Source organism: Halichoeres trimaculatus, unplaced genomic scaffold (assembly GCF_033239565.1).
Source record: "Halichoeres trimaculatus isolate MK-OKI-2021-1 unplaced genomic scaffold, fHalTri1.1 fHalTri1_scaffold_3, whole genome shotgun sequence".
In the NCBI taxonomy this organism is placed as follows: domain Eukaryota; kingdom Metazoa; phylum Chordata; class Actinopteri; order Labriformes; family Labridae; genus Halichoeres; species Halichoeres trimaculatus.
This window is the reverse complement of record NW_027437181.1, coordinates 37892119-37904564: the sequence shown is the minus strand read 5'-3', so window position 1 is coordinate 37904564 and position 12446 is coordinate 37892119. Positions and strand designations below refer to the sequence as shown.

At 39.7% G+C, this 12446-nt stretch overlaps 1 protein-coding gene across 1 annotated transcript; it reads right to left on the bottom strand.

The window, feature by feature from the left end:
- Positions 1–1226: 1226 nt before the first annotated feature.
- lins1 (lines homolog 1) lies at positions 1227–12333 on the bottom strand. Its single transcript, XM_074666683.1, has 7 exons — positions 12136–12333; positions 10197–10331; positions 9853–9942; positions 7698–7830; positions 5931–6491; positions 2784–2967; positions 1227–2632 (listed from the first exon to the last, which is right to left on the bottom strand). The coding sequence occupies exons 1-7, from the start codon at positions 12313–12315 to the stop codon at positions 1900–1902; spliced, it is 2016 nt and encodes a 671-aa protein (XP_074522784.1). The 5' UTR covers positions 12316–12333; the 3' UTR covers positions 1227–1899.
- Between the last annotated feature and the right edge of the window lie 113 nt (positions 12334–12446).

The window sequence follows — 12446 nt, the reverse complement described above, 5'->3', positions numbered from 1 at the left end:
GCCCACCCTAAACATTTCTTTAAAAAATAAAAAAGAATTAAGAAAAAAATCAAAACAAACTAGGGCTGGGATTTTAACGGTTAATTAGATTAATTAATTACACCGCACATTAACGCGTTATAAAAATCAACGCAAGATTAACTCATTAGCTACCGGCCATTTTCAGAGCATCTTGAATGATCTTCTAAGACCCAAATAATCTTGTTTTCTATGACCATGTAAACACCGAAGTTACCTAAGAAGAGTGGACTCTCTTCTTTTATGTCTCTCTTCCTTTTTTTGGTCCAAAAAACAGACAAATCAAACATTTTTGGTCGCGTTCATCTCCGGCGCTCCATCCTTTGATCCTCTCCATGATCTCCTTCGTCTTTTCTCACGATGGCGCCGCTCTTTCTCTCTGAGCTGCAGGGACACATCCTCTGTTGGAGCGTGAGCTGCCTGAACTTTTCTGACTCGCAGCGTCTCTCTGTGTCTGTCATCTCACATTTCTCCTCATATCCATGCTGAGCTCTCGTCTAAAGAGCGCACCGCTCTCACCCACAGTAGTTTATGAGCAGGATTTTGATTGACAAGCTCCACCAGACTCCGCCTCCCCCTGCTGAAAAATATAATTTACTTCTATAGACGCAGTAAACAGTAATCGAAATGTCAATGGCAGAGAACACGGAGATTTTAATTAATATTGTCCAGTTGAAAAAAAAAAGATTTACAAACCTTCTCTTTTTCGTGTATTGATTCGAATGCATTCATTCACTCATTAGTCATGCACTATGATTTTGTAATGCCTTAGAATTCAAATTCTTTATGTGGAAACTTTAAGCAGATATAAGAATAAAATGTGATTAATTAGATCAATTAATTACAAATCCTGTAATTCATAAGACTATTATCTTTTAATCTCCTGACAGCACTGTTTACCACATAACGGCTGATGAATGTACTTGAAAGTAGTGTCCTCATAAAAACATCTTCTGAACAAAATAAACAGGATTTTGTTGTTTAAACTTGCGTTGGAGAATATTCAATGATTTAGTCTTCTACCAAAATCTGTTTGAATTAAAAAGTGTTGCTTCTGATGTTGAATATTCATGTGATTAAAATGTGATTAATTACGATTAATTAATTGCAAATGGCATAATTGATTTGATTAATTTTTTTAATCAAATCCCATCACTAAAACAAACACAAAACAATTTAAAGGATTTTTTTTTAAAAGAAGTGTCCATTTATTATCACCATTTTGTTATTACTAGATGCCCAGTTTTTATAAAATGAGCTGAGTGTGTCAATATTTCAGCCTGTTGAGAACAAAAAAAACAATCAACAATCAAACAGGGTTATTAGACATCCATTTGGATGTTATACCCACAAGACTAGAGACTGACTCTGGAAAAGACTGAAATTGTTTGTCTTTTGTTTAATTGCGGCTAATGTTGCTGCCCTTACAGCCTATAATGGAAAGTTGAGGCGGCGCATCCTGCTTGTGCATTAAAGCACTACTCTTTGGCCAAACCATGGAGAGCAATTGCCGGTAGGCCTGTCTGATGCTCTAAATTGTTATAAAAATAAATTATTACAGGAGCAAAAAGCATCCAAATCTGCTCTAAAACAAACAAGTAGTAGTAGTGCATACAAACCTATAAAGTAATAGTTATCTACTGAATTTTGTAATTTAAGGCCCACCCAAAACTGAAAGCTGGTGGTTGGTGTATCAAAATACCTGTTTCTGATCCTGCTGGCAGGTCATCAAACTGAGAAATGAGTCCAGGTATGACAGTATTCAGTTTTTCATAGTCTCTTGAATCAGATTTTTTCAGAATCAAACTAAAAAAAGGCTTTTCTTTTGTTGGATCACAAACTAAACTAACAGAGCAGAAGAAAACACATGGAGCACACTGATCATTTCTTAAAAAGTGACCAATGCTGGGAACAGTTCTCTACTTGAGCCAGGAGTTTTAACAGTGAGGATGAGTTGTATGGGAAGAGTTTTTTAGCTTGTAGCCTGGTCACCACCTCTCTGAGCTGAGTCAGGCAGAGAACCGCTCTGGCTGATGTTTCACAGGTGGCCTGTCCTGACAGAGGAGGCAGGTTCAGGCCTGTTTGCTCACTGGGTGACACCTGTGATGATGACTTCTCTGCTCCTCTGTCCCAATTCTGTTTCTGTCTCACAGTTTCTAATGAGCCTGCCGTGTCCTGTTTCACAGTTAAGATATGTGATGTACTCTTCTCATGATCAAATGTCCTCAGTCCATCCTGTGAAACCTCCATGTCCTCAGGATCTGACTCCCCAGAGCTGCCGTACTCTACAAGACAAATCTGTGATGTCTCCTCTTTGGAGGTCAGTTCAGAGGTCTCACCACCACATGAGGCAGCAGAGTCCTGCTGGAGTGAAACATGACAGCCACTGATTCTCTGACAAGCTGCAGTGAAGCCCAGCCAGTCAGCTGAGAGGAACTTTAGGTATCGCACAAAGTACTCCAGAAAACAGGTTTCTGTGGAGATGAGGAAGTCCAGGAGGATGCTGTGGTCGAAGGAGATGCTCTGAAGCAGGAGCAGAAAGATGCAGTGAGGGTTGTGTCCACAAGCACAGGCTGCCTCCAGCTCAGCAGATGCGTCTGACCCAGAGCGCTGCCTGCAGGCAGAAACAAGCAGAAACAAACATTATATCTGCAGCACATCTGCTCCAGCTATCAGGCTCACTATACACTTCTTTAAGAGTCAACATCTCAGCTGAAGCCATTAGCCAGGAACCACATTACTGTGCCACTGTCTCTGGTCCCTACCTGGGATGGAGGAATATACAGAGAGAAGCTTTGGCTGCCTCTATCATGTCGTCGTCCTGGTCTCCAAACAGCAGGCTGACCCAGCAGCAGCAGTGAGTGACCTCGCTCAGCTGAACACTGGACCTCCTCAGGAAGCTCCACAGACTCTGCAGGTACCCATACACCTGTCCTGCACTGCTGGGACCTTTAGTGAAGAGACACAGGGTTTCAGATGTGCTTCTTCTATTATTTGTGGCTTCATGGTGTCTGGTTTATCCGCCGACACTCTTCACATATCATACTAGACACCTGGAGTGAATGCAGCAAGGTGTGACTTATCTCAATGCATTATTGTTTTAGTTTTGACTTACAGATATGATATGGATATAAAACTCAGGCAATAAAATGTGTAAACTAAGACAAAATGTTTGCTCAAATTTCTCAATACCACCATATCCCTAAAATTCCTTTATGAACCTAATCATGAAACATTACAGCTGTCAAGTCAAAACATCCACGACCATGAGCAAGGGTCTGCAACCTTTCTTAAATAGAAGCCATTTAACCTCAGCTCACTTAGATTAAAGTCAGTCCAGAGCCAAAAAATCTACTTTTTCCTTACAATAAAGACCATGAAGTGTAAAAAAATAGCTATATATATATATATATATATATATATATATATATATATATATATATATATATATATATATATATATATATATATATATATATATATATATATATATATACATATATATATATACATACATATATATATATATACATACATATATATATATATATATATATATATATATATATATATATATATATATATATATATATATACACAGTGATGGGCAGTAGCGCGCTACAAGTAGCGGCGCTAGTAGCTTTAGTTACATTTTTCTGTAGCGAGGCGGCAGCGCCGCTCCAGCTCAAGTAGCTCTTTCTGTAACGAAGCTATTTTTAGAGCCAGCAGCGACGGAAGCTACACGTTACTGTCTTGTCAAGTGTCCAGAAGAAGTCGGCTGAATAAAGATTTGTGTGTGTGTGTGTGTGTGTGTGGGGCGGGGGGGGGGGGGTTGTTTTTTTTACGGTGATTGGTTTGTTTGCATATGACGACTATGGCGACTCACAGTTGGGTAAGGTTACCCAATCAGAGGCAAGATAAGGCGGGTCATGCCACTCCAACCAAGAAGCTGAGTCCTACACCCATACCAAACGCACATGTGAAATGACGACGAGTAAAGGCAAAACAAGCAAAAGGGAGGGATGGAAGAACAACCGGATTATGACAGAGGTAGACAGTAGTAATGAAGGAGATAACGCCCGAGAAGAGGTCAACAACAATTCTTCTCCATGGCCGTTTCTTGACAAATTTATGACGAGAACAAATACAAATGATAAAATCTACGTCTTCACGTGTTTACTGTGTAAACCAAAAAAAAAAAAAAAAAAAAAAAAAAACTGCTCTCAACATCAAAGACTTTAAATACAAAACTGATAACGCACATTAAGGTGAGTTGATGAAAAGGAAAGTAGCTGCACTCTTACCTTGGAGCCATTAAATGGGCCTAGAGCCACTTGTTTCAAATGCCTCTATCCTGCTATTATGTTTACTCTTAAATCAAATTCTTATAAAACTGCGATTGCCCCACACCTTAGAAAGGACTCTGGGAAAGTATAATTTACTGCCTTTTAAATGTATAGTCTTCAGAATTAAAAAAAAAAAAGTGAGAGATTTTGTGTATTCAACAGAATCATGTGCAAAAAAATGAACAACATTGTGGGGATGGTCAGGGAAAGAAAATGCAAACTGTGTATGTATTTAATTTCTCTGGGCTATGTATGAATATTATTTGCATGAGAACCAAATCCCTAGAACAAAGGAAAGACATCTAAGTCTAAATTATTACTTTTGCCTGAAATATGTAGAGATGATTACATTCCTCAAGATCAGTGTTACCCAACCCTGGTCCTGGAGGACCCCTGCCCTGCATGTTTTGGATGTTACCCCACTCCAGCACACCTGATTCAAATGAATGGCACATTATCAGGCTCGAGCAGAGCTTGATGACAAGCTGATCATTTGATAAACAATCAAACTGTATATTTTTTTAACTGCCTATTTGTTTGGTTGTAAAAAAAAAAAAAAAAAAGTAGTGGGACTGTAGCCAGCTACTTCTGCACTGTAGCTTGTAGCTTAACTTGCTACATTTCTCTGGGTTAGCTTTTGCTGTTGTGAAGCTATAGTTTATCAAAATGAACTTGTAGCTTAACTTGCTACATTTTCCAAGTAGCTTGCCCATCACTGTATGTATATATATATATATATATATATATATATATATATATATATATATATATATATATATATATATATATATATATATATATATATACTTAAAGTCTAGTGAAAAGTAATCTAGACAAGCATTTTTGTTTAATGTATAAAATTGAACATATGGCGTTTTTCTTTAATAAACTGCCAACAATTTTAAAAAATTAATGAAATTTAAAAAAGCAAAAAAAATGAAATTCAAAAAGATTGAAAATGATATTGTTATTTGAAACATTGCCAAAATTTGCAAAAATCCCAAAACTGAAATTGAATTAATTTGCAAAAATTTCAAAAGTTATTGAAATTTGAAATGTTACAAAAACAACAAAAAATGAAATGTCAAAAATTGAAAAAAAAAAAACTTGAAATAAAAAAAAAAAATATTATCATTTATTATTAATATTTCTAAAGCTACAAGGAGCCACTGCAAAGGAGCCAAAGAGTCACATGAGGCTTCAGAACCACAGGCTAGAGACCCTTGACAATGAGAGAGACAGCCTCTGTATGAGGGACAAAGCTCAAAATAAAGGCAAACAGCACACCCATGAGGGGTTTTGGTTGGTTATTCAACAGACAAATTTTCACTGATGCCTTAAAAAGCCAAAAGAGACCATCAGGAACAAGACTTAACATTTCTATCTCCTCATTATTAACGTTTCAAAACTCTTCTTTGGATCATCTTTTACAAAGATTCTCAGTGGATCTTAGTTATGAGGATATTTTTCTGATGAACTCTACATGTACAGTCATTGTGTAGTTCTCATGACCAAAGATGTTAGAAGTTCCTCACAGACTCACAAAGTGTCTCAGTGGGACCTTACCTGTTCGGCCCTCTGATTGGATGTGAAGCTCCGTTGCCTTAAGCAGCAGCAGGCTGACTCCTCTGAGCATCACACAGTCTGGTATCTGGTCTCCAGCTCTGGTGCCTCCAAAGAAAGAGACAGACTCCACAGGAACCGTCTCCAGCCAATCAGCAGCCACTGCTGTCAGCACACTGTGAGCCAGCCTGTCCATGTCAGAGCTGAAGTGCTCATGTCTGAGCCCAGAGAGTAGCATCTCTCCTGAAGCCCAGTCTTCTCCTGCCTTCTGCAGCAAGGCTCTCTTCAGCAGCAGCACCACTCGCTTCTTCACAAAATACTCTGAGGAGCCGCTGATGGTTTTCAGGAGAGCTGAGGAGTGGATGTAAGTCAATCTCTGACTTCTCAGACTCAAAGAAGCTCCACATATCAGAGTGGATGCTGTCAACACCTCCAGCAGGTCCAGCAGGAGTCTGCTGCTGGTAGAAGCCTCCAAACACTTAGTCCCTCTGTCCTCAGGGAGCAGCTCTGAACATAGAAAGCCCAGGCTGGAGTCAAGTGTTGCAAGGAGGTTCCCAAAGGTCTCTAATGGGAGAAATACATGTTTTAAAAAGAGAAATGACATGAATCAGATTAGACCGGAATGGACTAAAACCCTTAAGTTATTTAATTCTGGGTCCAGTTGTTCAGACGTAATCTGATTGGATCAAAGCTAGATTAAGGTTAGATCATGGAAATCTATAAAACAAGCTGTCCAAAAAAAAAAAAAAATCAAATAAAGAAAAAAACCTTTTGGGGAAAACAGTGATACTTGAATTCTTTATATTTTTGATTTTTTTGTTAATGTATTTATTTGGGGATTTAAAAAATAAAGTGCTTTCGCTTCCATTTAATGTTCTAGCAAACAGCTTCAATATCAGTTAAATTCAGACCAAAGCAGTCTCTATCAACCATGAATTTTTTGGCACCACTTGAAAATCTAGGGGTTTGGCAATCTTGAAAAGCCTGTTTCAACATCAGGATGAGTCAGTTCAATTATTTTTTATCCAGAACAAAAGTAGGCCTGATCCTGGACAGCAAAAAAAGTGGATTTTCCAATCAGTGTAATTCTTATACATATCAAACCTTTTGAGCAAATAGGCCAAGGACCGTCTACTAGAATCTTGATAATTAATTCAGCCATTTTCATCTTTTCATTCCAATTTCTAATAGTGGGTGCATTTTATGAGATATCTCAAAAACCTGCCAACAAAATTGTTACCCAAAAAATTTTGTAAAATATAACAATTGAGTCAGCAGATTTTCTGAAGTTCCCCTTATGATAACCCCTCTGTGGTGGAAGCTTCTCCAGGGCTTCATGTTTTTGGAGAAATTAAAGCTTAAAAATAGTTTTAAGTGTAGCGAGCTCATAAACAGAAATAAACTTTTCAATTTAGACTTTTCCTACAAAACTTCACCAAAACACATGAAAGCTGACCTAATGGCTCACAGTAATTTTAAATCTAAACGTAAAAGTCTAAAAAATCTAAACGTCATTTCTACATATGGATAACCAAAGCAAGACTTATTTTTCAGAGAGCAAATTCTGGTCGTAGACTGACAGACTGTATCTGTTTTCTCTGAACTCTCTAATACAGTCAGTTCTGGCTTTGATAATCCAGGACTATCATAGTTTCAGTTTGTCTTTTTACTCCCCACCCCTGATCAGAGAAAGTGAACATGGATATTAGTGTCTGTGGGCTAATAAACAGAAAGCTCACAGCTGGAGCCCTCTGGAAAATCCATGTTTACCTTTATGAGCTCCTTTCAGAAGGTTTTTGGAGACCTCAGTCAACGACCAAAGACAGGCATCTAACTCGGGACCTGGAACTGGGCTGTTGAAGGCCTGCTCACATGTCCGTCTCCAACCAGGACTGATGGTTCCCTGAAGAATCAGAGTGCGTATTTGTTATTGAATATATGTCCATGTCGTTAACTGCTCATCTAGCTAACCAATTCCCTACTGTATAAACCCTCCACCAATCAGAATTCTAAAGCCGTGTTTCCACCGAGCAAACCGGTTTCCACTGACTTATCGACAGGAGTATTTCTATACTCTAGTAGGCTGAGATAGGGATCCTTTTTGTCCTCTTTGGCCTTTTCAAGAATCCTCTTTGCAGTTTGGATGGTTCTTTCAGCTAAGCCATTACTCTGGTGGTAATGTGGGCTTGATGTCACCTGCTGAAAACCCCACCACTCTGGAAACTGCTGGAATTCTTGTGAGCTGTAGCATGGTCCTTTGTCACTCACAACTTTTTTTTAAAATGCCATGCCTGGCAAACACAGCTTTCATTTTGTTAATGACAGCAGCTGTAGTGATGTTACACAGGCATTCAATTTCAAAATACCTGCTGAGGTAGTCACATATGACGATGTAGTTTTCTGAGTTCCATGAGAAAAGGTCTGTTGCTAGTCTGCCATAAGTTCTCTGGGATTGCTTGCGAGAGCATGGGCTCCTTCTGGTTGGAGTTGCGATGTGTTTGGCATATGTTGCACTGCATTACTGACCCTTCATTACTGGCTGATTTGCCGATTTGGAACGAGCTTGATGAAACACTAAAAATGTCACTTTCCATCTCCACCTTCAAGAAAAAAATAAAAATCCACCTTCTAGAAAAGTATGTTTAGTATTTAATGTGCTGATCAATAAATAATATGAATACCCGCCTCTTTTGCATCTTTTCATCTTCCTTAGCTAGCACTGTTACCTTAACTCACATTAGTTCAATGTAACCAGAATACTGAGATTGTCTATTGTTTATTGTCTGTCTATTTGTATGTTGTCCATGTTTTGAGGATATCTGGCCAATGACCTATATTCATGGAAAACCGGGCCCCCTATTAAAAGCTTTAAATAGCTTCCTTGGGGAGACCCCTTTCACACACCTGATTGTACTTAAAAATAATAATAATAATAATAATAATGAGGAATGGATGCTAGTTGTATACTCCGAGTATTGTATTGTATCTTCTTTTCCCTACAGTTTATTTACACCTCATCTCTTGTGCCTGGCTGGACGAGCCAGGTCAGACACATAGTAACACTCCTCGTTTCACTGTTAGTGATGGTAATGGCATTATAACTTTTGAATTAATACTTATTTGGATTACTTATTACAGGAAAAAGTGACAGCGTTAGTTTTAACGCCATTATTTCCAACACTGTTTATATGCTAGTAATTAGCATACATTAATATCACTTCAGTTTTAAACCAGACTTTCAGTTTTCATCACAGAAATATGTCACAGTGTCTGTATACAATACTCAAAACTCTAAATGTCAATATACTAAAGGACAAATTATTTCCAGCAGGACAATAAAACTTACATTCAGGCTATGGCCCAAATTATTGCTATTACCACTTCAAGACACTAAATGGCCAATAACGTATAAGAAAACAATAAATTGTTGTCAGGTGATGTGCAATTTTTTATTAATTTTTATTTAATTATGCAAGAACATATCCAGATCCACTGACCAATTTCAAATTGATTTATTCATTTTTGTTTTATGTTTATTTCTGTTTTATGTTTTTTTAATGTTGTTGTTTTTTGTTCAACTTTACATCCTTACATCACTTCCTTCTGCCAGTGGGGGTCTCAGAGTGGAGCCTTCAAGAGCAAGAGTTGGCAGAGAGTGGAGGTCAGCAGCTGGACTGTAGTGGGGTGTGTGTGTGTGTGTGTGTGTGTGGGGGGGGGGGGGGGGGGTCATTTAGCAAATCATTGTTTGTTTGACCAATGTTTTATCTGTTAACATTGGGGAGGTGTGCTGTATAAGCTAATGACCAATTATCTAAGACTGATGGCTCCACACACACCTGCTGCTGTTCAGTCTAATTCATGTGGGATGTGGGATGAATATTGCATCACATCCTGAGAGGTAGTTTTTAAAAAGTGCAGAACTTACCGATGTTTGGAGGAAATAGAAAACACACGCTGACACAGTCTTTGCAGCTAGATGTGAGATGACCTGGTCTTCGGACTGGAAGTGGTGGATCTGTGGAGCAGAGGGTTATCTCAAATGTCAGTACAAAGAATAAAACATGATAAAACAGATGACTACTCATGGTGGGTCAAGACTGTTTTGATTGGTTCTCGGTTAATAGTTAAAATCAGTTGTTTATTTATACAGAGCCAAATCGTAACAGAGGTTATCTTAAAAAACTTTCTACAAACATGAAAAGGCCCAGACCTGTTCATGTTTGTAGAAAGAGTCTTCAGACTGAGTGGCTGAGCAGAACAGGTACTTACAAGATGTGACATGAGATCCATGTCTTCAAAAAGCACCCTCATGACCTCCTCAGAGTATGATGTCATCGCTGGATTGAAGCTCTGTGATGTCAAGCTGCAGGTTATCCTCCCCATCAGACTCAGACTGATGTGCAGCTTTAACACAGAGAAATATTATTTCAGTATCTCATAAAATGATAGTACAGCGAAAAAAAAAAAATGGAATACAGTTTATGTCACACTCTGATCAGCTGATGCACTGAAACACCTAAGGTGAGGTCAGAGATAGAACCACCATGGAGACTGCCAACTGTCCAGAGGACAGTCTCTGACCTCCCCAAGGAAGGTCAGACCCGAAAGATCCTGCTAAAGAAGCGACAGAGTTCTGGATCCAAGCAGATCACCAGAAAGAGGGGTGGAAGGAAAGAGTGGGAGAAAAAGATGAGCAAGTGAACAGAGCCCGTCAGCCTGTCTCAGCCTGGAGAGGACTGTTAGGAAAAACCCATTCAAGAGCCTCACAAGGAGTGGACTGGAGTCAGAGCATCAAGATCCTCCACACTCAGGACACGGTCACACTGGCCAACCAGGCCGTGCCTAAGCACACTTCAGCCCTAAAGCACGTTTGGGATGGCCAGTGTGACCGCAACCATGCTGTGCTCAAGCACAATTCGCTTTTGTGCTTTGGCACGCTTCAGAGAGGTGGGCTTGGGCACGGTTTACTTCATGCACGAGCACAAGCACGCAGACAGCGCGTGTGATCCATGACATATGATCACCGTGAGCGCATCTCTCGACAATCATTTTAAACAAAGCGGGGGTGTTAGAGGGCTGTGTCGGGCGAAAACAACTTACCATAAGTCCAAAAGTCTCTAAAGTTGTAGCAGTGCTCTCTGTGTCATTGTGCTGACTCTGATGAGATCGCACTTCATGTAAACAGATGCTTCACGATGAGGCAGGCCACGCACGTGTATGATAACCGCTTAAGTCTGGTTCATATTGGGGTAGTGTGACCGCTGGCTGTACTCTCCAGCTGGGGAACAGCTCTGCAGGGGGGCAAGAGCTTAAGCACGGCACAGTTTGGATGGCCAGTGTGACTGCGCCCTCAGACGGATCAAAGACGTACAGCTGAGTCAAACCACTCCTGGAACAGAGACTATGTCAAACGAGTCTGACCTGGGCTAAGGAAAAACTGAACTGGACTAAAGCTCAGTGGTCCAAAGGCTTCTTTTCAGGTACATTTTTTTTCCATTACAATTGGGGCACAAGGACCCAGAGTCCGGAGGAAGAGCAGAGAGGCTCAGAATCTAAGCTGCTTGGAGTCCAGGGTAAAGGTCCCACAGTCTCTCTGGTTTGGGGGACCAGGCCATCTTCTGCTGTTGGTCTACTGGGTTTTCTGAAGTCCAGAGTCAAAGCAGATGTTTGCCAGGATATTTTAGAGCTCTTGGTGCTTCCTTCTGCTGACAAGCTTCATGGAAATTATGATTTTATTTTCCAGCAGGACTTTGCTGCTGCCCACAGCACAAGAACAACCATAGGCTGATTAAACAACCGTGATGCTACTGTGAGTGGACTTGAACCCTAGAGAGAATCTATTAAGTCATAAGGAATATAGGAGTCCAATAATCAATATTTATTGAGATACATGTGTAGACCCAGGCTGTCCACTCATGATGTGATTTAAAGATTTTTCACGAAACAAAAAATGCTTTCTAAAATATAAAGAATTTACATGTGTGTGCTTCGTAAAACAGACACAGAAAGAATTCTCCTGTTTGCATTTGCTTTTATTCTTACTGAATGTACCTAAACAATCATTATTGTTATTATAGTTTTTAGAGATACAAACTAAAATTTCTTTCTTTGATAATATTTTTACTTATTTTTTTTTTTTCATAGTTAATATTGTTTTCTCTCTTTGTATCATTCATTCACAGTTAAAGGTACTCATGTTGAAACTTACGCTGAAGCACGCCACGCTGTTGTCATGACAACAGTCCTTATCGTAAGCAAGCGCCTGTCCACGGACCCTGGACAAAATCGAATCCGCCAGCTGCGCGGGGGTCCCGTTGGGACTCGAACCGGTCACGAAACACCTGTACACATGTGCCAGCCCGTCTCCACCGCTACCTGTGAGCTCCATACCGCTGCTGCCGACAGCTCTTCCGCATTCCAATAAGTCATGTGACCTACACGGAAGGCTTTTTGACGAATGGGCAATCAGGCATTGTTCGATACCGGAAACAAAATCAGCGAGACCTATGTTTGTATGAA